This window comes from Ambystoma mexicanum, chromosome 7p (genome assembly GCF_040938575.1).
Source record: "Ambystoma mexicanum isolate Mex_15411 chromosome 7p, UKY_AmexF1_1, whole genome shotgun sequence".
Taxonomy (NCBI): domain Eukaryota; kingdom Metazoa; phylum Chordata; class Amphibia; order Caudata; family Ambystomatidae; genus Ambystoma; species Ambystoma mexicanum.
In genome coordinates this window covers 31162086-31189989 of record NC_090939.1, presented here as the reverse complement: position 1 = coordinate 31189989, position 27904 = coordinate 31162086, and the positions used below count along the sequence as shown (strand labels likewise).

General features: G+C 49.2%; 1 protein-coding gene across 5 annotated transcripts in view; it reads right to left on the bottom strand.

Moving 5' to 3' along the window:
* Positions 1–27904, bottom strand: part of LOC138525644 (Fc receptor-like protein 5) — an 800717-nt gene that overhangs the window by 15577 nt on the left and 757236 nt on the right. For all 5 annotated transcript variants that reach the window (XM_069635697.1, XM_069635696.1, XM_069635699.1 and 2 more), the window contains one exon: positions 14811–14937. In XM_069635697.1, the coding sequence (XP_069491798.1) occupies positions 14872–14937 (66 nt within the window). In that variant the 3' untranslated portion in view covers positions 14811–14871. The remainder of the gene's footprint in view (positions 1–14810; positions 14938–27904) is intronic.

The window sequence follows — 27904 nt, the reverse complement described above, 5'->3', positions numbered from 1 at the left end:
AGTGTGTGTTTTAGGCTATCTTGTGGGCTTATGGTCTATGGGGTTTTTCTCACCCTCATAGGAATCATCTTTTTCATGTGTAGTACACAGCACCCTCCGAGCCATACCACAGAGCGACCCCCAAACATAGACTCCATACCCTGGGACTGACTACCGTCTCCTAAGGCATGTAAAGTCCCCATTGACTTTACTAGTCAAATCTTATGAACAAAACCAGTACAACCCATCTTACCATGGAGGTACTGGGAAGGGATAATAGTTTTTCCCTGGTGTTCATTTTCGAGGGGGTACCGTACAGCCCCTCTCTCAAAGGTTTCTGGCTGGTGGCAGTGGTTACTACCGAAAATATTCAACATCAAATATTTTCCTATGGGATTTTCCCATTGTTCGAGGCTACCACTTTTACTGACAGCCTCTAACATACCGCCGGTTTATTTTAATATTAACTTTAATCTGGTAGGTATTTATTGCCAGAACTTTGATTTAATTTCTTTCTCGTGTCTTTCTCTATAGTCCTAACCCAGGTCGGGGATCCTTTGTTCGTCCTTTTGGCGGGTTTCTGCACAGGAGCCCTCCTTTCGACGCCACTGAGTCTGAGGTAGACAGGATGTGTGGGAGGGGGAATAGGCACCATGGACAGGGTTGCCTACGCAACCCAAGTCGCACTCTGCCCTGATAGGCTGAGGGGGTCTCCCGCCAGGAGAGCCACCCCACTGTGTGAGTGACAGCTAGGCTGTATGAGTGGGGGTCTTACTGCATAAAAGCAGGGTCCTGAGGACTGGAGGACAAATCGTCGCCACTGGAACTAAAAAGCCGAAGAGGAGAGAAGCCAAAGATATCTGCAACGACTGAACCACCGGTGAAGCCCTGCTGCAGATCCTCACCACTTTTCTCCAACGACTCGAGAAGATCTTTACCTGCAAGAGTCTTCTTCCCTTGAGCTGGTGGGGCCGACCAGTTTGCCAATCGCCTTCCTGGACCTGCCTTGGTCGAATTGCCAGTGCCAAGCACTAGGAGACTGGAGAGCCAGGCACCAGTCCTCCGGGACCACGAATTAAAGGAGCGTACCGTTCATTTGGTTTGGCAGCACCGCGACTGGTTTCATCCCTGGGCAGTGCAGTAACTCGAACCTTCCTCCACGACGAGAGCCTCTCTTCCTCTGCTGGATCTCTCGAACTGCAGGAACTGCCAGGAACTACCGCCACTGCAGGAGCCTCTTCTACTTTTAAGGTACATTGTTCCGCCAGGCCTCCCTTTTCGTTGGGTACTGCTAAAGGTGTTTTAAATCCTTTATCTACCTGCTGGGTTGGCCGCCCCTATCATCTAACAGTGTCTTTCACCTTCTGCAACCAACCATTCGAATCGTTTAACAAAGACGTGACTGCAGCTACAAGAACATTTTGCTCCTGGGCACTTTGCCCTGTACCACTGACTCTGGCACAGGCCTATTGAATCTGGCTGAATCTGTTATACCTGCCTTCTCTAGATTGCTTCTCACCTAGAAATGTGTTGCTGCACCCAACTCTTATAACCACCTCTTCCTTCCCACTTTTTAAACTTGTGAAGTGCCATTTTGCTCGGTTTTCACCTCAGTATTATACATGCTAAAGTACTGCCTTGCCGAAACTATTCACAATCTTCTTGAGAAGTGTTGCTGGTGTGTTTAAGAGTATATTCCTGTATAACTTGGCCTTTCCCTCCCTTTTGAGAAATTGATAGAGTGCCATTTCTGCTTGGTTTTCACTGTGCCTTTTTTCTCAGTTTTCGCTCTTGCTCAAACTTGTCTAACATTTAAATAGGGAGTTGTGTATACTTTTCTTGACTGATTCAACTTGCTTTTATAATTGTGATTTGTGTGTGAACATCAGAGTGTGTAAAACAAATATATATATTCTTTTTGATACCAAGCTTTGGTCAGTGTTTCCTTGTTCCATAGTACTGTAATACCTATCGTGTAAACCCTGAATACTGCTCATCTACCTCTTCAGATAAGTTTGACTTCTTAGCCACAGCTACCAACTAAATCTTTGTGGTACAGACTGATACCAAAGGTGATTTTTTGCTCATACCTCTAGACTTAATCTTCTGTGGTGCTCCCTAAGGGAACTGCACAGGATTCTGCCTAACATGGGGCTACTCAGAAAAACCAGGAAAACAGCCAAAGAAAGATAACAAGGAGAATTCTAATACCTCCAATCCAAAAGAGGGCCACAAACAACAACATAAGGGTAAACCACAAGGGAACCCAAATCAGGTTAGTGCACCATCTGGACCCAAACCAGACAGAGGTCAGAACAAACCCCCATTCATCAAGACATTTGGGAAATGTCATGTTTGTGGGTCAACTTTCCATGTGAAAGGGGATCCCAGATGTAAGGGTAAACCTTCAGGGTTCCACACTGTCTCCTTAGCCTTCTCCCCAGAGGAAGACATACCTTTGGCAAGTGGAACCTTTCACCTATTGGCTGATGAACCAATGAGAGTCTCAGCTAGTATTTCTTTAGTGTCCCTGGGCTTGTGGGAACAACAGAATATAGATGTCTATAATTCCATCCCAGATAATACTAAAGAGTATTATAAAGATAGTGCTCTTGTTAATGGTCAGGAAACCCCTGCCATTAGGGACACTGGGGCCAGCATAACTGTGGTGGATGAATCCTTTTTCAAGGCGGAGGATGTTGCTAAGGCACCCAAACGCCTCACCAAGTTAGCTGGTGGCCCTGTGCAAATGCTTCCCCAGTCACCAGCTCCCATCCAGTGTAATGATATGACTGTCAAAATACCTGATAGTGTGCAGAGTGAAGTGCCTGGGAGAGTCCTGTTGGATAACGACCTGAAAATGCTTGGAGTTGTGTCAAGCACCCCCAGGCCTCCCAGTAAAAGGAAACAGGAGCTCACTAGCTCTGCAGGGGGGAGAACCTTGAGAGGCTCTCCAGAGGAGTTGATCGAGGAAACTATCACTCCCACTCCACAGGAGTTGCTCACTGCTATTTCTAGGAAAACAGAGGCAAAGGGGAAACCCAAGACCTCCAGGAAGAAATCAGACAGCACCCCTGTGCTACCAACAAGGACATCCCCAAGACTGTCCATAGTCACACGTGTGACTCCTCCACCTGCTGAGGCAGAGTGTGAGGTGCAACCTTGTGTGGTTGAGCCATTATCTGAAGAATCAGATCTACAAAAAGACACTGTTTTCTTTGGTGATCTTGACCCTGTTGACCATCCTGAGCTGCAGTCTTTACTGGCAGAAGGTGGACCCAACAGCGCAGACTTCAGCAGAGGACAAAGAGAGTGTCCTACTCTTGAAGGTCTTCGACAACAGGCTGCTAACCAACTTGATGGGCAAGAAGTTGGAAAGCACAGGTTAAGCTGGGAAGATGGCCTCTTCTACAGTGAACCAACTGAGTCTATGTTATGCAATACTAGAACCTTAGGCTAGTTACAATAACTCCCGATTGAATAGGTTTGGAGGTCTTACCTGAGCAGACTGATATGTTCAACGGGAAAGCAAATGCTGAGCTCAAGAATCTCCCCGACCAATGCGTCAACCTCTCAACCGGTAGGGAAACTCAGCGTGAGAGGTACGCACCAGTCAGGGAAACCCTCTGGGGAAGAAAACCCTGGTCGAGCGCAGGATCCGAAGATTGGAGTGTGGTTTGAGTGTGGTTCGCAGGCTGATGACTCCTATTCGATCATGGCGTTGAGTATCGGAAGACTGCTTCTGGAGAGGGGAGAGATGAGAAGCGAAGAGATGAATAGTAGCAGTACAGGAAGGGAAATGGGTAAAAACAGGCAGGAGACTGATTTCCCTGACCTCTTAACCAGCCGGATTAGAAATACCAGGAGAGAAGCCGAGAATACGGGACACAGAGAGTGGTAACTGGAACACTAGTCTGTAAGAAGAAAGTAAAGGTAAGTAGAATCAGATCCTAAAATACTCGAAGAAGGAAGGGACTTGGACGAGAGTTTTTGTTAATACCCAGAATGCAGTAACTCGAGAACTCTGAGGCAGCGTATCAGAATGAGACGCTAGATGAATCCGGGGAATATGTATCTGCCAAGAATGCTGGATAGAGGATCTGGAAGGTCAAGAGAAGAGGGGTTAGTAACGGTAGAGGTAGAGGCTTTACGAAGGATTGAGATTGCCTAGTTGCGAACTCACGGAGCATCCGCTAGCACAGTAGCGACGCGAAGAGCTGGAAGTCTCCATGGCCTATGAAGAGTCACGTGAGCGGTACGCCGTACCTCTGGCGAACGTGAGAGGACTGGAACGGCAATAGCGGAACCGTTCGTACTGCGATCCACCATCTTGGTGGTACCATTCCGAACGGAACCGCAGAGCCGGCTTCTAGACCAAAGGGACCAGCGCTTCGTGAGTGTAACAGTATGCCCCCTTCTCCTGGGGGGCGACCCTGGTTTCCCTGGATGCAACCTAAAGAATCGTCGGACCAGACGTGGAGCATGAACTCCAGAGGCCGGCTCCCACGTTCTTTCTGCAGGGGAGTACCCCTTCCAGTCCACCAAGAACTGTAGCCTCCCCCTCCGATAACGGGAATCACAGATACTGGCGACTTCATATTCTGGACCAGTATCGGTAGAGATAGGAGGAGGAGGGGTACAATCCGACCGGTGAAATCGATCCGGTACTGTCAACCGAATCTGGGAGAGGTGAAAAACAGGATGAATCCGGGACCATGACGAGGGCAAATCGAGCTTGACTGCCGCAGAACCCACCATCGATAAGATCCTGAATGGACCGAAGAACCTAGGGGATAACTTGGAAGGGACCAGATGCCGGGGAAGAAAGCGAGAAGCCAACCAAACAGTATCTCCCGGGCTCAAAGGTGGGACGTCTTGGCGATGTTTATCAGCAGTCCGCTTGGCCCTATCTTGAGCCATTCGTAATGAGACTCTAGCCGATTTATGTCCTTCTTGTATTTCGGAAATAAGGCCATCCACTCCTGGACAACTAGAAGGGGATAAAGGGACAGAAGGAACAAAGGAAGGATGGAATCCATAAGTACAATGGAAAGGGCTAGTATGAAGGGCCGAATGAAGGGCATTGTTATATGCAAATTCGGCTAAAGGCAACAAGTCCAACCAATTGTCTTGGGCGGCTGATGTGAAACACCGTAGATAGGCCTCCAAGGTTTGGTTAAGGCGTTCCGTCTGTCCGTTCGTCTGTGGGTGATATCCCGAGCTGAGAGCCCGCTTGATTTCTAAGACTTGGCAAACCTTTTCCCAAAACTTGGAGGTGTATTGAGGGCCCCTATCGGAGACCACTGTGTCCGGTAGGCCATGTCTGGAGAAAATTTCAGAAAGGAAAATCTTAGACATTTCCCCAGCCCCAGGCAGCTTGTTCATGGGAGTAAAATGTGCCAATTTCGTAAGATAATCAATGGTGACCATTATGGCGGTCTTGTTGCGTGAGGGAGGAAGATCTACTATAAAGTCGGTAGAGATCACTTGCCAAGGTTTCTCTGGAATCGGCATCCGGGTGAGCAGCCCCAAAGGTGGAGTTCTGGGATTCTTGGATTGGGAACAAACGATGCAGGCTGCTACATAGTCCTGTACATCCTTGCGGACTTCCGGCCACCAAAAATATCTTAGCACTAGGTTCAAAGTGCCTTGAACGCCTCGATGCCCAGCGGCCCGAGAGTCGTGACACATTCGTAATACTTCATGCTGCAACTCTGAAGTAGGGATGAAGACTTGCGATTTGTGAAAGAAAAAGGAATCGTCCTGGGAAAGATGGTAAGTACTGGCTGTCTTCTTGCAGGCGTCAAGGTTAGAAACCGATGCAGTCCTCAATTCGCTTAAGAAGTCGGTGATGACAGCGATGAATCTTGCTTTGGGGAACAATTGTTCAGAGCTGAATTGGGAGACAGGAACGTCCTTACGAGAGAGAGCATCCGCCCTCTGGTTTTGTTTTCCTGGAAGAATAGTGAATTCGATCCGGAATGGAAGGAAGAAATACGCCCAACGTGCTTGTCGGCTGTTGGTTGTATGTGCATTCTGTAGGACCCTGAGATTTTGATGATCTGTTCGTACCACTACAGGAAAGGGTGAACCTAGTAACAAGTGTCTCCACTCTTCAAACGCCCTTTTTATAGCCAACAATTCTTTTTCGAGCACAGAGTAGTTCTGTTCCGAAGCATTGAAGGTTTTAGAAAGATATGCAACTGGTCTTTCATCTCTTTGGTCGGTTTGTTGGAGTAAGACCGCGCCCAGAGCATGATGAGATGCATCAGTTTCCACAAAAAACTGTTTATTCTGGTCGGGGGTAATCAAACAGGATGCAGAAGTGAACAAGGATTTAAGTGTTTGAAATGCAGAATCGGTGGATTTATCCCAAACAAACGGAATTCCCTTCTTTAACAGTCGAGTCAGGGGCAGAATAATATCCGAAAAGTTAGGGATGAATTTCCTATAGAAATTAGCAAAACCTAAAAACCGTTGGATCTCCTTAACGTTAGAAGGTATGGGCCAATCAACCACAGCGGAGATCTTTTTTGGATCCATGGAAATGCCTTGGGCTGACATCACAAACCCGAGATAGGTTACCTGTCTTTGGTGAAATTCACATTTAGATGCTTTACAGTACAGCTGATTTGACTGCAGTCGTTTGAGTACAGTTTCTACATGTATCAGGTGTTCTTCTTGAGAGTAGGAGTATACTAAGATGTCGTCTAAGTAGATGATTACAAAATGGAATAGAATATCTGCGAACAGATGGTCCATGAAACGCTGGAACACAGCAGGTGCGTTCACCAATCCAAAAGGCATGACGTGATACTCAAAATGCCCAAATGGGGTTCGAAATGCTGTCTTCCATTCGTCTCCAGGGGCAATCCGGATGAGATGGTATGCTCCGCGAAGGTCCAGTTTAGTATAAAAGGAAGCTCCTCGGACTGCCTCCAAGATGTCAGGGATTAAAGGCATAGGATATTTATCTGCCACTGTGATTTTGTTAAGACCCCTGTAGTCAATACAAGGTCGAAGTTCATTAGTCTCCTTCTTTGGAATGAAGAAGAGAGAGGCTCCGGCCGGGGAAACCGACTCAGTAATGAGCCCGTTCCTTAAATTGGTTTGGAGATATTCTTTGAGGACTACCTTTTCTTGTTGGGAAAGGACATACATCCTCCCAAACGGGATAGGTTTGTCCGGAAGAAGTTCAATGTGACAGTCATCTCTTCTATGAGGCGGTAGAGTAGGGAACTGGGGATTGGAAAAGACAGACTGATACTTAGAATAGCATTCCGGAACAATCTCCAAGTTGTTTATTGAGGATACTGGTGAAGGGATCGAGTTTTCAGTCGGGATGTGGATGCCAACTGATTCCTTGGCTAAACAATGGCTGACACAGTATTCCGAGCCGAGGAAAAGAGTACCTGCTGTCCAATTTATAAAGGGGTTATGTCTCCTTAACCAGGGGAGACCCAATATAATGGGGAAATGGGCTGCCTTGATTAAATCGAAAGATAAGGTCTCTTTATGAGAGGCAATTTGACAGACAACAGGTTCTGTCTGTTCTCGGATAGGACCAGAACTTAGTGGATGTCCGTCCACTCCTTGAATAGGAGTGACCATCGCTTTGGGTATACAGTTAATTCCATGTTTATTGGCCCATTGGTCATCAATGAAATTCCCTGCAGCACCGCAATCTATCAGAGCAGGTATGTTCTGTACCATCTGAGTGTGAAAAACAAGAGTAACAGAAATAATAACCATGTTTTGAGTGGTTGCTACTGAGTCCAGATTTACAGGGATTCTCTTCGGGGAATCAGAATCTTGCGCCCCTACCGTTGTTCCCCCTGCGGTAGGGCTTTGAAGTTTCCCGACCCCTTGGCTGGAGTGCGTCGGGGGGGAACTAAAGGACAATCTCGTAACTTATGAGACGAAGCTCCGCAATACATGCATAGTCCCATACTCTTCCTTCTCTCTTTCTCACCTATCGATAGGGGCCCTCTCACTGTTCCTATTTGCATAGGCTCGTCTGAAGTGATAGCTTTATTTGTTACGGGGGGATAATCGAGTTGAGATCGTATGCCTCTAGTTTTCTTCTTTTCAAAAGAACGTTCATGTAAGCGGTAATCGATTTGCATGATGAGTGTGATCATATCCGCTAGATTTGCCGGACGCGGAACCTTAGCTACCTCATCCTTTAATTCGTCTGAAAGTCCTCGTCGGAATAAGGTGAGCAACCCATCGTCTGGCCATCCTGACTCAGAGGAAAGCTGTTTGAAGAGAGTGATATAGGTAAGTAGGTCTTTGTTACCTTGTCTAAGATCTAACAGTCTTTCTTGCGTGGATACCGAGATCTCTTGTCTACTAAACATTGCTTTCAAACTGTTGGTGAAAGCAGAATAAGAGTCCAAGATCACATTATTAGAGGTCACTAAAGGTGTAGCCCAGGCCAAAGCAGGTCCGGCCAAATGAGAAATCACAAAGCCAATCTTATCTTTGTCTGTTGGAAAGAAGCGGGACTTGAAGGTAAATTGCACAGTGCAGCTATCAAGAAACTCCTTGAGTTTGTGTGGGTCTCCGTCAAACTTGCCTGTATTCAAACATACTGGAGGAGAGTCTGAGAAGGCACGAGTAACCTGTTGTCGTAATTGGGCATTATCCTGTTTAAGAGCTTGTATCTCTAGGGACATTGATTGCATGGCGGCAATTAGTTGTTGCATTTGCTGTTCCATTGAATCACAGTCTGCCGTAGCCTTATTTTATATTTTTATTTTTGGCGTCGCTAACTGTTATGCAATACTAGAACCTTAGGCTAGTTACAATAACTCCCGATTGAATAGGTTTGGAGGTCTTACCTGAGCAGACTGATATGTTCAACGGGAAAGCAAATGCTGAGCTCAAGAATCTCCCCGACCAATGCGTCAACCTCTCAACCGGTAGGGAAACTCAGCGTGAGAGGTACGCACCAGTCAGGGAAACCCTCTGGGGAAGAAAACCCTGGTCGAGCGCAGGATCCGAAGATTGGAGTGTGGTTTGAGTGTGGTTCGCAGGCTGATGACTCCTATTCGATCATGGCGTTGAGTATCGGAAGACTGCTTCTGGAGAGGGGAGAGATGAGAAGCGAAGAGATGAATAGTAGCAGTACAGGAAGGGAAATGGGTAAAAACAGGCAGGAGACTGATTTCCCTGACCTCTTAACCAGCCGGATTAGAAATACCAGGAGAGAAGCCGAGAATACGGGACACAGAGAGTGGTAACTGGAACACTAGTCTGTAAGAAGAAAGTAAAGGTAAGTAGAATCAGATCCTAAAATACTCGAAGAAGGAAGGGACTTGGACGAGAGTTTTTGTTAATACCCAGAATGCAGTAACTCGAGAACTCTGAGGCAGCGTATCAGAATGAGACGCTAGATGAATCCGGGGAATATGTATCTGCCAAGAATGCTGGATAGAGGATCTGGAAGGTCAAGAGAAGAGGGGTTAGTAACGGTAGAGGTAGAGGCTTTACGAAGGATTGAGATTGCCTAGTTGCGAACTCACGGAGCATCCGCTAGCACAGTAGCGACGCGAAGAGCTGGAAGTCTCCATGGCCTATGAAGAGTCACGTGAGCGGTACGCCGTACCTCTGGCGAACGTGAGAGGACTGGAACGGCAATAGCGGAACCGTTCGTACTGCGATCCACCATCTTGGTGGTACCATTCCGAACGGAACCGCAGAGCCGGCTTCTAGACCAAAGGGACCAGCGCTTCGTGAGTGTAACAGTCTATCCCTGGGGACCGCAAAAGAATTGTAGTGCCCTTTGCCAACAGACTCCAATTCCTACAGTTAGCCCATGAGATACGTTTGGCTGTTCACTTGAGCTTCAAAAAGACCAAGGAAAGGCTCTCTCTCTACTTCTACTTGTTCTCAGCTACAGCTTCTCTGTTTTAAGGTACTGTGCAAATCCGGTTGTGCGTTTCGTTCAGCCGTGGTGAAAGTGTGTGAAATCTTTCTCCAATCTGAGGGCTTGTCGTTCTCTTCTCTTTGAACTCACTTTTCTGCCAACCAACCTCGTCCGGAACCCGTGGCACAAACTTTACTGCGAACTACCCTGAACCGTGTGATCTTGAGCAAAATACTTTTGACCTATTGACTTTGGCCCTAAGCCTTTTCTACCTGATTCTATCACTGTAGTTCCTCTTGCTCAATTGCCCTGAGTACTTATCTGTTGGTGTGGTTCAATTTCTATTAACTTTGTCTTTCCCTCCCTTTTAAATTGCTGGAGTGCCATTTTGCTCCCACTTCATTTTGTGAGCTTAACTTGTCTGGAACTTATTAAGAGTGTGATTTTTAAACTGCTTCACTTTAGTGAAATGTTATATAACTGATGAGTAAATAAATGTATATTCTTTTACATGGAAACCTTGAGTTAGTGTTTGTTTGAATCATAGTAATTTCTATCCTTTGTGTAACTATTTGTTACTGCTCACTTGCTCTTGAGATAAGTCTGGCTGCTCAGCCATCGCTACCACTTTACTGTGTAGTACAGGCTTGTACCAAAGGGGAATTTGTACTGTCACTTGTAGTCTTAATTGTGTGTGGTGTTCCCAAAGGGTACTGCATATAATTCTGGCTAACAAGGACGGCGTCTAGCGAGTTAGGTTGCACGAGGGAGACGTGATGGCCTTGGTGTTTAGCAGGAGATACTCCTTGAAGAGGTGGGTCTTGAGTTATTTTCTGAATTTAGGAGCGTGGGACAAGTCTGATGCTGACAGGAAGTTTCCATTGTCTTGGGGCATAGGCAGAGAAGGCTTGTTTTCTGCTCCTTTCCTTTTTGCAGTGGCGGCTTTAAAGTCTGCACGCTTCCTGGCTTCTAGTGGTGCGCTGTCCACTGTAGATGCTGAGTTTCTCCGCAAGGTAGCTGAGTGACTTGAGGGTGACTGCCTTATAGATGATGTAGCAAGACCTGAGGTTATTTGTGCGTGCAGTGGGAGCCAGTGAAGGTCGATGAGGGCCGTGTGATGTGGTCGTATCTGCATAGACCCTTGATGAGGCGCGCGGGCACGTGTATGACACTTCTCAAGGGCACAAGGGAGGATGACAGGAGGCCTTCGAGGAGTGCATTGCTGTCACCCAAACACTCAATTTAGAAGCAGGATAGAATAATTTTTTGGCTTATTTGAATATGGTTCTGCTATTGTTACGGTGGGCATTCTGGTAGGATTACTGTGCGCAATTAGCTCAGCCCATTATTGTAGACCTGACAGTTAATTTTCCATTGTATAGTATGCCATGGTTAAGCCATTTCACGGGGCGATCATTTGTTTAGGTTTGGCTAATTGGTGTGACCATCCACAGCAGAGTCTAGCTGATGGAACATGTCAAGTGGAAACATGATTCATGCATGAGGTATTGTCAGCTAGAGGGATGGCAGTGGCTGAAGAATCTACTCGAAGACATGTGCTGTCACTTATTAGCATGACTGCGGCATTGTCACGGATCACAGCGTTATCATGATATTAGCTCGATGGAGGATTGGGTTTAGCGGATCACAGGGTTATTGTGATATTAGCTCAATGGAGGATTGGTTTTAGCGGATCACAGGGTTATCGTGATATTAGCTCGATGGAGGATTGGGTTTTAGCGGATCACAGGGTTATCGTGATATTAGCTCGATGGAGGATTGGGTTTAGCGGATCACAGGGTTATTGTGATATTAGCTCAATGGAGGATTGGTTTTAGCGGATCACAGGGTTATCGTGATATTAGCTCGATGGAGGATTGGGTTTAGCAGATCACAGGGTTATCGTGATATTAGCTCGATGGAGGATTGGGTTTACCTCTTCGGCATACATTGAAGGCCAAGCAGATGGGAAGGCTCGAAAAGCACAAGAGTGCACTTGTGGCAATACTTGCACAGAATTCCTGTTACACTTTCTGGTGTTCTGTCCTCTACATAGAGAATTTGCCATGCATACATCAGGTATGAAACAAAGATAGAAATGGTTCAAATTAGCACATGCATGAGCTGCAATACCACAGCAAGGCTTGGGAATAGTTGGGAATACCAAGGTGTATCAAAAATGACCCTGGTAGGTACAGAAATATATTAATCAAAGATATTAATCAATCATACAATTGTTGTCATTATCCATCAATTGGCAGATAACGACAACAATTGTATGGCAGATAACAACAACAATTGTATGATGAAGATACACCTTGGTATTCCCAACTCTGTAGGAACAATCTGTTTCCTACAAAGACGCTCTTTTCAATTAAACTGTTTACCCTAACTTGTTTTAAAGAACATATTGAGTTTTGTATATCTTTGTACATTTTGTAAATACTTTGTTGAATGTTGTTCTCCTTTTTTCTTCAATTTCTTCTGTTTTCAATAATAATTTTATGTAATTTGTGTTGAAAGTGTTGAAAGTGATCTGATTCAAATTGATTTAGTTAATTAAATTATTGTACTCTATGACTTTTTCTCTGGTTTCTTTTATGTGACTTTCTTAAGCACAATCCTTTTGCAGTTTCTTTGGAGACACAGTTGAAATAATTGACACACATTAGGACTGTCCTAAGCGTGGGTACCATATTTGGTTTTGCTTTATAACTTAATGAGATAGAGGCTATAAGAGGTGAGGCGGCCATTTTGGATTTCATTAGTGTGCCCTGCCTCTCTCTGCTTGTCAGATCTCTGCAGCTCCCACTCGATGACGACTGCAGGAAGGCTCTCTGCTCTTATGCTGTTTTTGGCAGGTTCCTGTTTCCCTCAGGTTAGTGTGGTTAGAATCAGTTCCTTTGCAGATGGTGAGAGAGTGACATTTCTGTTGCTCCCCTTTGTTTTTAAGAGGCCGTGGAGTGCACTTATCGCTTCTAAGGGGTAAACATTGTGGGATCCCTGGGCTATCTTCCCAAGGATTTTAAAATCCCTTCTGGGGCTTGATGCTACTCCGTCCCAATTCTCCTGTCTCGGTAACAGTGAGTGTACATTGCCAGTCTAGTCAGAGTATTTTGTTATCACTCCAGGGGGACGGTGGGAGATCTAAACCTCCCAAACCCTTGTAGTCTGGGATGGGGAGGTCTTTCCCTGGTGCTCTACTGGCTACTAGGGGCTGAGTTCCCCGTTATCGCTAACTGAAATATCTGATTCCAGTTCAGGTTTTGAATTGGCCCAAGTGCTAGTGTTCTCTTTCTTTCTTTTCTCTACTGACTTGCTAACTGGGAATGGGGTTTCCTCTTGGAGCAGTGGTTATCCTGCAAGCCATGTTACTGCCCCCTGGGAGGGAATGGGTGCTGTGGAAGTGACCCAGAGGGTTTTAGGATCACCCCCGAGTCACCCCTGAATTCCAGCAGAGGACCTTGTCACAAATAATACATTTCACATTGTAATGATGCTGAGTTAGCGGAATAGGACGAAATGTCTGAATAAAAATTACCGACCCCACCAAAAGACCTAAAACACACACCACGAAAAGCTCTAACTACCAAAAGTGAGTTTTAAAAAAAAGGCTGCGGGGGGCTGTGGAGGGGTCCTTCACAACACCCCACTCACTACAGTGACATCCCAGAGCTCTCCCAACAGAACAGAAAAGAAAAGAAAACGGGAGCTGCAGGGGTGTCCCCTGCAATATCCGCTCAGTATACTACACAGTATAGTGAGCGGGGGTTGCGGGGGAAACCCCTGCATATTCGCATGGGAAATGTACGAACATTTTGTGTTCGTGCATTTCCCATGCAAACATTTCCGTTGCGGGAAATGCAGCCGAGGGCAAAACACGTAGATCTGAGTTAGCCTCAGAGGATACTCAGCAAGGCTGCGTGGACTCCGCTCAACTCACTTGTGTTGAGGGAGGACTCTGAGGGTACCTCTCTTTTGGATACGATGGGGCTTGGGTGACTCCCCTCCCCACTTATTACCCCTGAAACATCTCCTCAGATTCCCCAGACACTCGCTCCCCTTCCTCGAGAGGTGGGCACTTTAGACCAGTTCCTCTCCTGGAATCTAGTGACAGCCAATCACAATGTGGACATCCCTACATGAAAAGACCTCAATCAATGTAGCCTGCCCAGGGCGTTACCGCCGGGATCCCCTCTGCTCTAACCTTGCACTACAGAGCCCCTAATTTCCCTTTTCTCTTCAGTACCCCATTATCCTTCAGCTCTGATGCTTCCGCAAGGGGCCATGTAGCACATATCAAAACATAGAAATAAACACAGACATATAAAGAAATGGCAAGTGTCTGCAGTAAAGGTTGCCATGGTGTGTCGTGTGTGGGTTTTATAGCATACCAACATACCACTGTGGGTTAATCAAAAGCTCTTGGCTTGGAAGGTTTGGTCTCACTTGGCGACATCTATTAATGAAGAAAAACGAAGTTGATTCAATCAGTACATTAAGTCCAGTGAGTCGCGTCTCACCAGGTGTAGGGTTTAGCCAAGTAAGAGACCCCTTGAAAAGTAGTGTGAGGTATAGGTGACCTGGAAAAAGACTGCGCCAAATCTTTGCAGAAAGAATTTTTATTGTTCAAAAATTGCCCTTATAACTGATGACACGTGTTTCGGTCCTCCAAAGACCTTTTTCAAATCAGGGCAATTGGTTTGTCTTGAAATCCTGTGAGTGCCCCTGTCACACAATGTGAAAAATAGGCTTCCATATATTAAATGGATAAATCCCTTTGTTCACAGTACAAGCGTACGATCGCAGAGTTGCTAAGAATCTCGAGAAGGGCAATTTTTGAACAATAAAAATTCTTCCTGCAAAGATTTGGCGCAGTCTTTTTCCAGGTCACCTATACCTCACAATACCACTGTGGGGCCCCAAAGCAGGAAGGCAGGCTGCGCAGATCAATACTCACGGGCGGGCCTTGGGTGGCATGGTGTACAAGCAGCCAATCACCAGGGGCAGCGCTGTGACAGTCAGGAGCCCCGCCCCTCCGATAGCAGACCACATGATGCAGCGGTGTCTGGCAACGCATTCTTGCCCTAGAGGAAGAAGACGTAGAGTCAGTTGGAGGGGTGGGGAACTATTTCCAGGTCAGAGGCAACTTCCCAAGTTCCCATCATTATGTACCAGCATCCACTGCCCCTCCCTGCGTATGCAAGTGGGTGATTGCAACATTGGGTGTGTGTGACTCTGTGCTTGGCAGTCTCCAGAGGCATCACTAGGGGCCCTGGGGGGGAGCTATAGACCTGGGTCTTTTGGTTGTAGCCCCAGATAGAAGCTCAGGGTCTACAACTAAAAGGCTAGCCCCAAGTCCAGACAGTCACGACATTAGTGTAACCCTGGATCTTTTCCAGACCTAGCAACACCCCCGCGTGTGACTCTGGATGTTCCCCACAGATGAAGGACTCCTGGTTGGTGGATACTTGTGGGTGAACCTCCTCCCGATGAGTGCAACACTTGATGTGGGTCCTGGCATCATGGGTGTTGCTAGGTGTGGAAAAGATCTGGGGCTACGCTAATGTCGGAACTGTCAGGACTCGGGGCTAGCTAGCCCTTTGGTTGTAGCCCCTGAGCTATCCGGGGCTACAACCAAAATACTCGGGTCTATAGAGCCCCCGCAACCCTCTAGCGATGCCTTCTGCCTGGCTAGGCCCCCCACGCCCCTCTAGCGAGGCCTCTGCCTGGCTATGCCCCTCACACTCTTCTTGCGAGGCCTCTACCTGGCTAGGCCCCTCACAACCCTCTAGCGAGGCCTCTGCCTGGCTAGGCCCCTCACACTTCTCTAGGAATGCCTCTGCCTGGCTATGCCCCTCACACTCCTCTAGCGAGGCCTCTGCCTGGCTATGCCCCTCACACTCCTCTAGCGAGGCCTCTGCCTGGCTATGCCCCTCACACTCACACTCCTCTAGGGATGCCTCTGCCTGGCTATGCCCCTCACACTCCTCTAGGGATGCCTCTGTCTGGCTATGCCCCTCACACTCCTCTAGGGATGCCTCTGCCTGGTAGGCCCCCCACACCACTCTAGTGAGGCCTCTGCCTGGCTATGCCCCTCACACTCCTCTAGGGATGCCTTCTGCCTGGCTAGGCCCCCCACACCCCTCTAGCGAGGCCTCTGCCTGGCTATGCCCCTCACACTCCTCTAGGGATGCCTCTGCCTGGCTAGGCCCCCCACACTCCTCTAGCGAGGCCTCTGCCTGGCTAGGCCCCTCACACCCCTCTAGCGAGGCCTCTGCCTGGCTATGCCCCTCACACTCCTCTCGGGATGCCTCTACCTGGCTATGCCCCTCACACTCCTCTAGGGATGCCTCTGCCTGGCTATGCCCCTCACACTCCTCTAGGGATGCCTTCTGCCTGGCTAGGCCCCCCACACTCCTCCAGCGAGGCCTCTGCCTGCCTTTGCCCATCACACTCCTCTAGGGATGCCTCTGCCTGGCTATGCCCCTCACACTCCTCTAGGGATGCCTCTGCCTGGCTATGCCTCTCACACTCCTCTAGGGATGCCTCTGCCTGGCTAGGCCCCTCACACCCTTCTAGTGAGGCCTCTGCCTGGCTATGCCCCTCACACTGCTCTCGGGATGCCTCTGCCTGGCTATGCCCCTCACACTCCTCTAGGGATGCCTCTGCCTGGCTATGCCCCTCACAATCCTCTAGGGATGCCCCTGCCTGGCTATGCCCCTCACACTCCTCTAGGGATGCCTCTGCCTGGCTATGCCCCTCACACTCCTCTAGCGAGGCCTCTGCCTGGCTATGCCCCTCACACCCCTCTAGCGAGGCCTCTGCCTGGCTATGCCCCTCACACTCCTCTCGGGATGCCTCTGCCTGGCTATGCCCCTCACACTCCTCTAGCGAGGCCTCTGCCTGGCTATGCCCCTCACACTCCTCTAGCGAGGCCTCTGCCTGGCTATGCCCCTCACACTCCTCTAGGGATGCCTCTGCCTGGCTATGCCCCTCACACTCCTCTAGGAATGCCTCTGCCTGGCTATGCCCCTCACACTCCTCTAGCGAGGCCTCTGCCTGGCTATGCCCCTCACACTCCTCTAGGGATGCCTCTGCCTGGCTATGTCCCTCACACTCCTCTAGCGAGGCCTCTGCCTGGCTATGCCCCTCACACTCCTCTAGGGATGCCTCTGCCTGGCTATGCCCCTCACACTCCTCTAGGAATGCCTCTGCCTGGCTATACCCCTCACACTCCTCTAGGGATGCCTCTGCCTGGCTATGCCCCTCACACTCCTCTAGCGAGGCCTCTGCCTGGCTATGCCACTCACACTCCTCTAGGGATGCCTCTGCCTGGCTATGCCCCTCACACTCCTCTAGCGAGGCCTCTGCCTGGCTATGCCCCTCACACCCCTCTAGCGAGGCCTCTGCCTGGCTATGCCCCTCACACTCCTCTAAGTATGCCTCTGCCTGGCTATGCCGCTCACACTCCTCTAGGGATGCCTCTGCCTGGCTATGCCCCTCACACTCCTCTAGCAAGGCCTCTGCCTGGCTATGCCCCTCACACCCCTCTAGCGAGGCCTCTGCCTGGCTATGCCCCTCACACTCCTCTAGCGAGGCCTCTGCCTGGCTATGCCCCTCACACTCCTCTAGGGATGCCTCTGCCTGGCTATGCCCCTCACACTCCTCTAGCGAGGCCTCTGCCTGGCTATGCCCCTCACACTCCTCTAGCGAGGCCTCTGCCTAGCTATGCCCCTCACACTCCTCTAGGGATGCCTCTGCCTGGCTATGCCCCTCACACTCCTCTAGCGAGGCCTCTGCCTGGCTATGCCCCTCACACTCCTCTAGGGATGCCTCTGCCTGGCTATGCCCCTCACACCCCTCTAGGGATGCCTCTGCCTGGCTATGCCCCTCACACTCCTCTAGGGATGCCTCTGCCTCGCTATGCCCCTCACACTCCTCTAGGGATGCCTCTGCCTGGCATGATGGTATCATCACCCCGCACTGGGCCTGAATGTAAGGATGCTGCGAGCACCGCCATGTTCTGTTGGCTGGTGGTGTGAAGCAAGGACGGTATTTTGGTGGCCGTCCGTGGTGAGGATAGTGTTATTCTCTTTTCTGCTCTCTCCCTTCTGAAGGTGTGTTATTGGAACATGAAGACTGCATGCCAAAGGGAGCTTCCATTCCGTGAGCGATGAAGGGCATGCAGGCAGTGAAGCTGCAGAGGAGCTGATTGGAGTGGATGACTGGACCGTGGCCAACGCGGGTGTCATAGGAGGACTGGCAACATTTGTCCTGGGGGGCCAGTTTACTTTTTTGCCCCATAGTGCAATTACCCAAGCCCACAGTGCAGTGCCCCCAACTTCCATCACAAGTAAACTCAACACCAACCTCTGCCCCTCCCACACATTCTCAAGTATATATAGTAGACACTATTGACATTAATTTCTTTTTAAGCAACATATTTTTCAGTTATGTTTGTGGTATTTTAGAGACCAGGACCCCTGGAAATTCTTCCACTCACCAAAGAGTACAACTATTTCACCATGATAATATAATTGGTGAAATGTACCCACCCTCACCAAGGTAAGACCCTCACTTGCCATCCTGCCTCCTTAACAGTATGCCTAAAATACATTGTTAACATTATAATTATTTATAAAGTAACACTATAGCGTATAAACCCATATGAGTGAAGATTTCTCTACAGCTAGTTAAGGGAAAGAAGGCACAGTGATGAAAAGTGATTTGCCCAGGATCACATAATGTGTGAAGTGTGGAAGGTGGGGATTTGTGCCCCGTCTTCCTGGTTCTAAAGCTTCCAATTGAGAAAGCAGAGGAGAGATGATCTCCTATTCCATCTTCAATATTAGAAACAAATCAAATGCTTTCTGTAAAGTTGTTTTTTAAGAGATAAACTAGTATACTGTTCAATAAATCTGGTTTTCAAAGCACCACTGTTTCTACAAGGGGGAAGCCTATTAATAACCCCTGTCCTGAGGCAAATACATCTGAGAAACAGACTAAGATTATATTTATAATGAAAATGTACTATAATTATAATTTTAACCTGCACAATTGTGTGCACTTTAAAAGCACCAAGTCACATGATGAAGCAACCTGAAAAATATTAAAGAAGTAGTCATTGAAAGATATGTTAAGAAAGGGGGTCAAGCCAGTCCCACAATCAGGTGCGGTGGAATGTAAATCAGCAGACATAGATCCCAGCAACAGGTGAGCTACTGTTCCAGGTGTGTACCTCCGTCTCATTTACCCTAAATTCCTTATCCATCATCCTCTGGTGCCGTTCCCTTGCACCACATTCTAAATGACCCCCTGTTTTTTACAATGAACTTTCATACCTCTTTACCCCTTTTGCTCCATCCTTTAACTATTAACTCAATCCCCTTCCTTTACCTTGCCCACTTACATTTCCTTCCCTTGCCCACATTGCTCTGTCATCAATTCCTTGACACTCACGCCCTTTAATTGCACATCACACCAAGCCCATTCCTTGCCCTTCACCACCTTCTGTTTATCTGACTTACAGTTAGACAGTAGACCACCTTGATTTAACAGTCAGCCTCGGCCAGACACGACAAGAAGTAGTGGTTGGATCTTGCTGGTAATTGTGGGTAATTGTGGGTTTGGGGGTCTGCACTTGGACAATGCAGAGCAAAAGACAGTGAGGGGACGTGTGTTTTTTTGTGTTATGTGTTATGTGTTCTTATAAAGCGCACGTTTGCCAAAGCCATCCTGGCGCTACAGGAGAGAGAGGTCAACTTAACAGCAACCAGACAGTTGGAACAAGTGTGTTTTTAATGCTTTTCTAAAGGCAAGATGGTCCTCCAAATGCTTCAGATATGGAGGCAAGTCATTCGAAAGTCTGGGGGCAGCAACAGAGAAAGCACGTCCGACAAAGTGGGTGCGCTGAAACAAAGGTATAACAAGAAGATCAGCTGTTTCTGAGCGCAGAGACCGTATCGGGAGATAGCGAGAGGACTTGGCGCAAATATATTCAGCTCCTTGGGCCTGAAGAGCACGGTGGACCAAGCATAATGACTTGAAAACAATACGCTGGCCAACCAGGAGCCAATGGAGGGACCGAAAGACCGGGGATATATGAACACCGTACAGGGAGCCATTGGCAATCCGGGCAGCCATGTTTTGCAGCTGTTGAAGTCACAAGATAAGACCCTTCAGTTGAGATAAGTAAAGGGAATTGCAGTAGTCTAAATGACTCAATACAATTGCCGCCACCACTTGAGGTTGGAGATGAACAGGGATGAGAGGTAAAACCTTTCTGAGAATACGTAGATGATAATGCCCTGCTTTACAGACGGCGGCAACCTGGGACTCCATGGAGAGGGTGGATGAAAATATTCCCCCCCAGATTCCTCACCTTATCGGCCGGAACCGGAAGAGGACACAGGGAGGAAGGACAAGACCTCAGTCTTGTCCCCATTCAGCTTCAGCCAATTGCAGTTCATCCAGTCTCCGATGGCTGCCAGGCATTCCCTCAGACGTGACGACCTCTCAGCCCAATCAAGATCTAATCGGATCAGGATCGGAGTGTCGTCAGCGTATGAGTAACACCTGACGCTGAAGGACCAGATGAGACATTCAAGAGGCCAAATATAGATATTGAAAAGAATAGGGGACAAGGCGGAGCCTTGAGGGACACCACAAAGAAGTGAAAAAATAGACGAAAGGAACAGAGGGAGTGAAAGAGTCTGGGTTCGGTCGGCAAGGAATGAGGTGAACCAAGCGAGAACCTGGCACGAGATTCTGGCTTGGGTCAGGAAGTCAAGCAGGATGGGGTGGTCGACAGTGTCGAATGCCGCTGACAGGTCTAACAAAATCAGGGCTCCCACTCCTCCTGCATCGACCAACCTGGCCATATCATCCAGAAGAACCGAGACCAGGACACTCTCAGTCCCTCAACCTGGTGTCAACCCAGACTGGGCAGGATCGAAAAGCCCAGTAGACTGCATAAAAGAGGATAGAAGAGGTGAAACCATGGATTCAAGAAGTTTCATAGAGATTGGTAGAAGTGAAATGGGACGGTAATTTGATGACAGCAAAGGATCGAGTGTGGTTTTTTTAAGCAGTGGGATCACTGTGGCAGTTCAGAGGAGATGTCTTTCATAATCATCAAGGGAATGGCATCAGAAGGTGACCCAGACTTAATACAGCCAATGGCAGAAAGGAAGTTGGTCTGAGTGAACAGAGGAAAGGTAGACCATCCTTGAGGAGGGAATTGATTAACATAGGTGGGGGGCCTGGAAGTAATTTTACAGTCATCCAGAGGGCTAGTAATTTGAGTAGAAGTTTGCATAGGGATGCTGGCAATGTTAGTACGGATAGTGTCAATTTAGATGATAAATGAAAGGGCCAGGGTGTTGCAAAGATCTTGCTTGGAACAGCTCCGGGGGTAAGTCTAGCTGTAGAGGAGAGAGATTTTACCACTGAAAACAAGGATTTTGGTTGACAGATTGAAGCCTCTATCTTCTGGGCATAGAAAACCTTTTTTTCCGCCAGAATGGCCGCAAAGTAAACAGTGGCAGAAGATTTAAAACAGCCTTTTAATATAGGATCTTATGTCCGACGCCATTTGCGTTCGGCTTGTCTCATAGTGAGACGCAAAGATCTAAGATTTGTTGTGCTGCCAAGTTGCACGTTCTTGGAAAGTCGGCTGCATATTATCAACTCACAGGAGCAGAGAGAACTGCAAGGGGAATACCCCTCGGCCCTGGTGATGGAGGAGGAGCAAGAGCGGTCTTCTATATTTATGCGTGTTTTCCAAGACGGTGGAGTGGGTGTGTGCTTCAGTTTCTCTGACTAGGTGAATGCGTTTGAATGTATTTGTGAATGTGTAAAGTATAGTTGGAAGGTTTTATCTGTGTGCGTGTGACTGTATATATCTGAATCTGGTGTTGATGGGAATGTGTGTCTTTTGTTGGTCACATAAGAGAACCATTTTCAGGACAAGATAATGGAAAAGGATCACAGGCTCAGGGAGTCCGTCAGAGTTGGGTGGTAACAGTAAACATGTCAGTATTTGGCACATACAGTTGATTTTACTGTCCACCCAATTCAGGGTTGGATCAAATACCATCAATGGTATTGCAAGGGAATACCGGAGGTGGTATTTTAGGTGGACCTTTTGCAGAAAATCCACCTATGTTTACCTCCACCATGAAGGTAGAGGTAAAAAATCCAAACGGGCCCCACATTTTTTAAATCTTTTTTTTACTTGTACAGATTGAAGCAAAGGTGCTTCCCTTCAGTCGAGTCAACCGCGTTTTTACAAAGGGCCATGTTGAGGGAGTAAGAGGGTGGGCCTCTCTGATTAATGCCTCCACCACCTTACCTATATAATGCATAAAAGGTCAGAGTGACCCTTTTGTGCAGAAAGAAAAGCCACTGCAGTGATGCACACAATCCATTTCTCCCTTCACATGGAGGCTGAAAATGGCTGTAAACATTTTGTTTTAACGTTTTACGTTACGACCATCGGAGGTGGTATTTCTGAAATAGCACTGGAGGTATTCCAGAAATACCACATTTGCTGGTGGTAAACTTTGAGGAGGGTGGATTTTCAGAAATGCCACCAGCGGAGCAGGTAACTTTCTTTAGCGGTATTAAAAAATCCACCCAACTCTGAAGGAGGCCCCCCCCCAGAGTTTGTATTCTTCAAATAATTAATACCTGAATATTACATCTTTCTAAGTGTGTTTTTCAACTGTGTCTAAAGGTAAGTACCACAAGCAGCCCAACAGCCATTTCTAACCCCACTATATAAGTCACATTTGTGGGTGCTATGGGGGTGCTGTTCGGGGTGCTATTAAACTGTTTTCGTCTGACCACGTCACTGGTGATCAAGAAAATCACCAAAACATAAGGGAAGCATTCGTACAGAATAAAACCGAGGGCAAACTCTAATAAGATATGGACTCTTACTTCCTCAGCAAGTAGGAGTCGTGATAGGCTGCTGTGGATTGTATCAAACCAATGGTGTATGGGGAGCAGTGGTGCCATCGCCACTATCCAGGGTCACCGGATCTGTTATTTAAATGTATATATTGCCACCCAGGCACATCTCCAGTGTTGCTGAAATAAAGACGAATGACTCGCCCATTTACACAGGCCCTGAGCAGGCCCTGAGCAGGCTTTCCAGCACTCGCTTTCTTCGTGGCAGGCCCATAGCAGGCTTTGCAGCACTCGCTTCCTTCGTGGCAGGCCCTGAGCAGGCTTTGCAGCACTCGCTTCCTTCGTGGCAGGCCCGAGCAGGCTTTGCAGCACTCGCTTCCTTTGTGGCAGGCCCTGAGCAGGCTTTGCTGCACTCGCTTCCTTTGTGGCAGACCCTGAGCAGGCTTTGCAGCACTCGCTTCCTTTGTGGCTGGCCCTGAGCAGGCTTTGCTGCACTCGCTTCCTTTGTGGCAGGCCCTGAGCAGGCTTTGCTGCACTCGCTTCCTTTGTGGCAGACCCTGAGCAGGCTTTGCAGCACTTGCTTCCTTTGTGGCAGGCCCTGAGCAGGTTTTGTTGCACTCGCTTCCTTTGTGGCAGGCCCTGAGCAGGCTCTGCTGCACTCGCTTCCTTTGTGGCAGACCCTGAGCAGGCTTTGCAGCACTCGCTTCCTTTGAGCAGGCTTTGCAGCACTCGCTTCCTTCGTGGCAGGCCCTGAGCAGGCTTTCCAGCACTCGATTCCTTTGTGGCAGGTCCTGAGCAGGCTTTCCAGCACTCGCTTCCTTCATGGCAGGCCCTGAGCAGGCTTTGAAGCACTCGCTTCCTTCGTGGCAGGCCCTGAGCAGGCTTTGCAGCACTTGCTTCCTTTGTGGCAGGCCCTGAGCAGGCTTTGCAGCACTCGCTTCCTTCGTGGCAGGCGCTGAGCAGGCTTTCGAGCACTCGCTTCCTTCGTGGCAGGCCCTGAGCAGGCTTTGCAGCACTTGGCAGGCTAGATTTGGAGCTCTGGCCCATGGGGCAACAGCCCAGCCAGCCTGGGGGGCAATTGCCCCTTTGCCCCATGCCAATCTGGCCCAGGTTGGCAGGAGTGAAGAATGAAGAGGAGGGGACCAGAAATGAGCCTGCCGTCCTGCACAAGTTGCACTGCTTGTATATCTTTACCCATGAGCCAGCCTTTCTGTAGCAGACTTGGCGTCCTTAGCCTGAGACGGCCCCTGGGCCCTTTATTAGGGACCATGGAGCTGTGCGTGATCCCATCCCGCAGACTCATGATGCCCCCTTTATTCTGGAAGTGCCCCAGTGCTGTAGAGAGCTCCTTCAGATGAATGGGTGTTGGCAGGGGACGTCACCCACACTCTTCCCGAGTGTCTGCCTCTATGCTGCAGAGAGCTCCTTCAGATGAATGAGTGTTGGCAGGGTAAGTCACCCACACTCTTCCCGAGTGTCTGCCTCAATGCTGCAGAGAGCTCCTTCAGATGAATGGGTGTTGGCAGGGGACGTCACCCACACTCTTCCCAAGTGTCTGCCTCAGTGCTGCAGAGAGCTCCTTCAGATGAATGGGTGTTGGCAGGGGACGTCACCCACACTCTTCCCAAGTGTCTGCCTCAGTGCTGCAGAGAGCTCCTTCAGATGAATGGGTGTTGGCAGGGTAAGTCACCCACACTCTTCCCAAGTGTCTGCCTCAGTGCTGCAGAGAGCTCCTTCAGATGAATGGGTGTTGGCAGGGGACATCACCCACACTCTTCCCAAGTGTCTGCCTCAGTGCTGCAGAGAGTTCCTTCAGATGAATGGGTGTTGGCAGGGTAAGTCACCCACACTCTTCCCGAGTGTCTGCCTCAGTGCTGCAGAGAGCTCCTTCAGATGAATGGGTGTTGGCAGGGTAAGTCACCCACACTCTTCCCGAGTGTCTGCCTCAGTGCTGCAGAGAGTTCCTTCAGATGAATGGGCCTTGGCAGGGTAAGTCACCCATACTCTTCCCAAGTGTCTGCCTCAGTGCTGCAGAGAGCTCCTTCAGATGAATGGGCCTTGGCAGGGTAAGTCACCAACACTCTTCCCAAGTGTCTGCCTCAGTGCTGCAGAGAGCTCCTTCAGATGAATGGGTGTTGGCAGGGGACGTCACCCACACTCTTCCCAAGTGTCTGCCTCAGTGCTGCAGAGTGCTCCTTCAGATGAATGGGTGTTGGCAGGGTAAGTCACCCACACTCTTCCCAAGTGTCTGCCTCAATGCTGCAGAGAGCTCCTTCAGATGAATGGGTGTTGGCAGGGGACGTCACCCACACTCTTCCCAAGTGTCTGCCTCAGTGCTGCAGAGAGCTCCTTCAGATGAATGGGTGTTGGCAGGGGACGTCACCCACACTCTTCCCAAGTGTCTGCCTCAGTGCTGCAGAGAGCTCCTTCAGATGAATGGGTGTTGGCAGGGTAAGTCACCCACACTCTTCCCAAGTGTCTGCCTCAGTGCTGCAGAGAGCTCCTTCAGATGAATGGGTGTTGGCAGGGGACGTCTGTCATGCCCGCGCCGCTGGCGCACGCCTTGGCAACCATAATGGACTACTTGGTACTCATTTATCCTCCTAATACTCCTTGAACAACTCCTTTTCACGCCTGGGTCTTTTATTTCCATTTGCTCAACTTTGGTTCTTCCTTATTTTATTCAATTAACTACATTTACCATAATGCACCTGGCTGCAGGCCTCAATTCCTGGCTATTCTCATTCATCGTTATTGGGACCACAATCCCCAGAAGCTCTAGCGGCCAGTGCTGCTTCCACCTGCTCAGGACCAGAGAGGAAGGAGGCAGATTGTCTTCAGGTGTGCTGCTACAGGTGCTGTCAATTAGCCTGCCTCAGAACAGGGCTGCGCTGTATATAAGCAGCTGCCTGCAGGAGCACAGTGTCTTGCATCTTGAGATCCCCCCGCTCCTGTTTGCCTTGACCCGCTACTTTGTATGCTGTTCCTGTTGCTGCATTATCTTGTTTTGATCCAGTGCCCTTTCCGGGCTCCCTGCCTTGCAGCCGATCACGCTCCGCTGCCTTCTACCTACAGCCCTTGTCCTCTGGACTTCCTGCCTTGCAGCCTATTACAGTCCTCTGCAGCCCTTTACAGTCAGCGACCCTGCTCCTCTGGGCTCACTCCTTGCTGCCCTGCTCCTCTGGGCTCCTTGCCCTGCAGCCTACCTCACTCCGGCTGCCTACAGTCCTAGTCCTCTGCAGCCTGCTTTGCAGCCTGCCTCACTCCGGCTGCTACAATCCTTGTCCTCTGGGCTCCCTGCCCTGCAGCCTGCCTCACTCCGGCTGCCTACCGTCCTTGTCCTGTGGGCTCCCTGCTCTGCAGCCTGCTTCACTCCGGCTGCCTACAATCCTAGTCCTCTGCTGCCCGCCTTGCAGCCTGCCTCACTCCGGCTGCCTACCGTCCTGGTCCTCTGGGCTCCCTGCCCTGCAGCCTGCTTCACTCCGGCTGCCTACAGCCCTTGTCCTCTGGGCTCCCTACCGTGCAGCTTGCAACCTTCTGCTGTCTCCAAGCCCTTGTTCCCTGGGCTCCCTACCTTGCAGCCTGCACCTCTTTGCTGCCTACAGCCCTGCTCCTCTGGGCTCCCTACCTAGCAGCCTTATTCTATTGGGCTCTCTGTCTGTCACCTACTACTAATCTCTCTCTGTCCTGTTCTTCTGGACTCCCTGCCTTTCAGCCTACTGCAGTCCTCCGCAGTCCAATACAGTTTGCCTGCACCTAGTGCCACTCTTGACTGCAGACCTGCTTCCTACTTTGCAGCCTTCTGTTTTCCTGATTGCTGCTCCTTGTTCTCTTCCTTGAGTCCTCTGTACTCCACCTTAGGTTATCTATTTCAGTCTAACTGCCTTTCCTTCATTTCCTTCTGCTAGATTGCTCATTGACTTCCTTTTCGCTGGATATATCTGTTCTTGTCTTCTCATGTGTCTTATGTAATCCCTTTGTACAGAGCTTGCCTGTTGGTTTCCGGCAGGCAACCTCTGCCCCTTCCTTTGTCGCGTTTTCAGTGTTACAGACACCCACTGCTGTTGTTCCCAGCCATGAGCATACAGCGTGGGCCTCTGTTATAGTAATCTGTGCAGAAGGCTGGAGTTTCCTAAGGTTCATGGAACACTCTTTCTCATTTCAGCATACACCCCAAGAGGGAATCCTGTTTGTTTGTACCTTTGTATCTTTTGCCCCTTTTGGCTCACAGCTACAGTTTCCTACTCTTCTTTCTTGTTGAACTTCCTGCTGTGTGTGCTTATCTGCTACCTTACCTCAGCACAGCCACCCAAACCCTACTTGGGTACCCTGTGCCACTCTTGACAGAGTGCCATTCCTGACAACGTCACCCACACTCTTCCCAAGTGTCTGCCTCAGTGCTGCAGAGTGCTCCTTCAGATGAATGGGTGTTGGCAGGGGACGTCACCCACACTCTTCCCAAGTGTCTGCCTCAGTGCTGCAGAGAGCTCCTTCAGATGAATGGGTGTTGGCAGGGGACGTCACCCACACTCTTCCCAAGTGTCTGCCTCAATGCTGCAGAGAGTCCCTTCAGATGAATGGGTGTAGGCAGGGTAAGTCAACCACACCCTTCCCGAGTGACTGCCTCAGTGCTGCAGAGAGCTCCTTCAGATGAATGGGTGTTGGCAGGGGACGTCACCCACACTCTTCCCGAGTGTCTGCCCCAGTGCTGCAGAGAGTTCCTTCAGATGAATGGGTGTTGGCAGGGGACGTCACCCACACTCTTCCCAAGTGTCTGCCTCAGTGCTGCAGAGAGGTCCTTCAGATGAATGGGTGTTGGCAGGGTAAGTCATCCACACTCTTCCCGAGTGTCTGCCTCAATGCTGCAGAGAGCTCCTTCAGATGAATGGGTGTTTCCCGAGTGTCTACCTCAGTGCTGCAGAGAGCTCCTTCAGATGAATGGGTGTTGGCAGGGGACATCACCAACACTCTTCCCGAGTGTCTGCCTCAATGCTGCAGAGCGCTCCTTCAGATGAATGGGTGTTGGCAGGGTAAGTCACCCACACTCTTCCCGAGTGTCTGCCTCAGTGCTGTAGAGCGCTCCTTCAGATGAATGGGTGTTGGCAGGGTAAGTCACCCACACTCTTCCCGAGTGTCTGT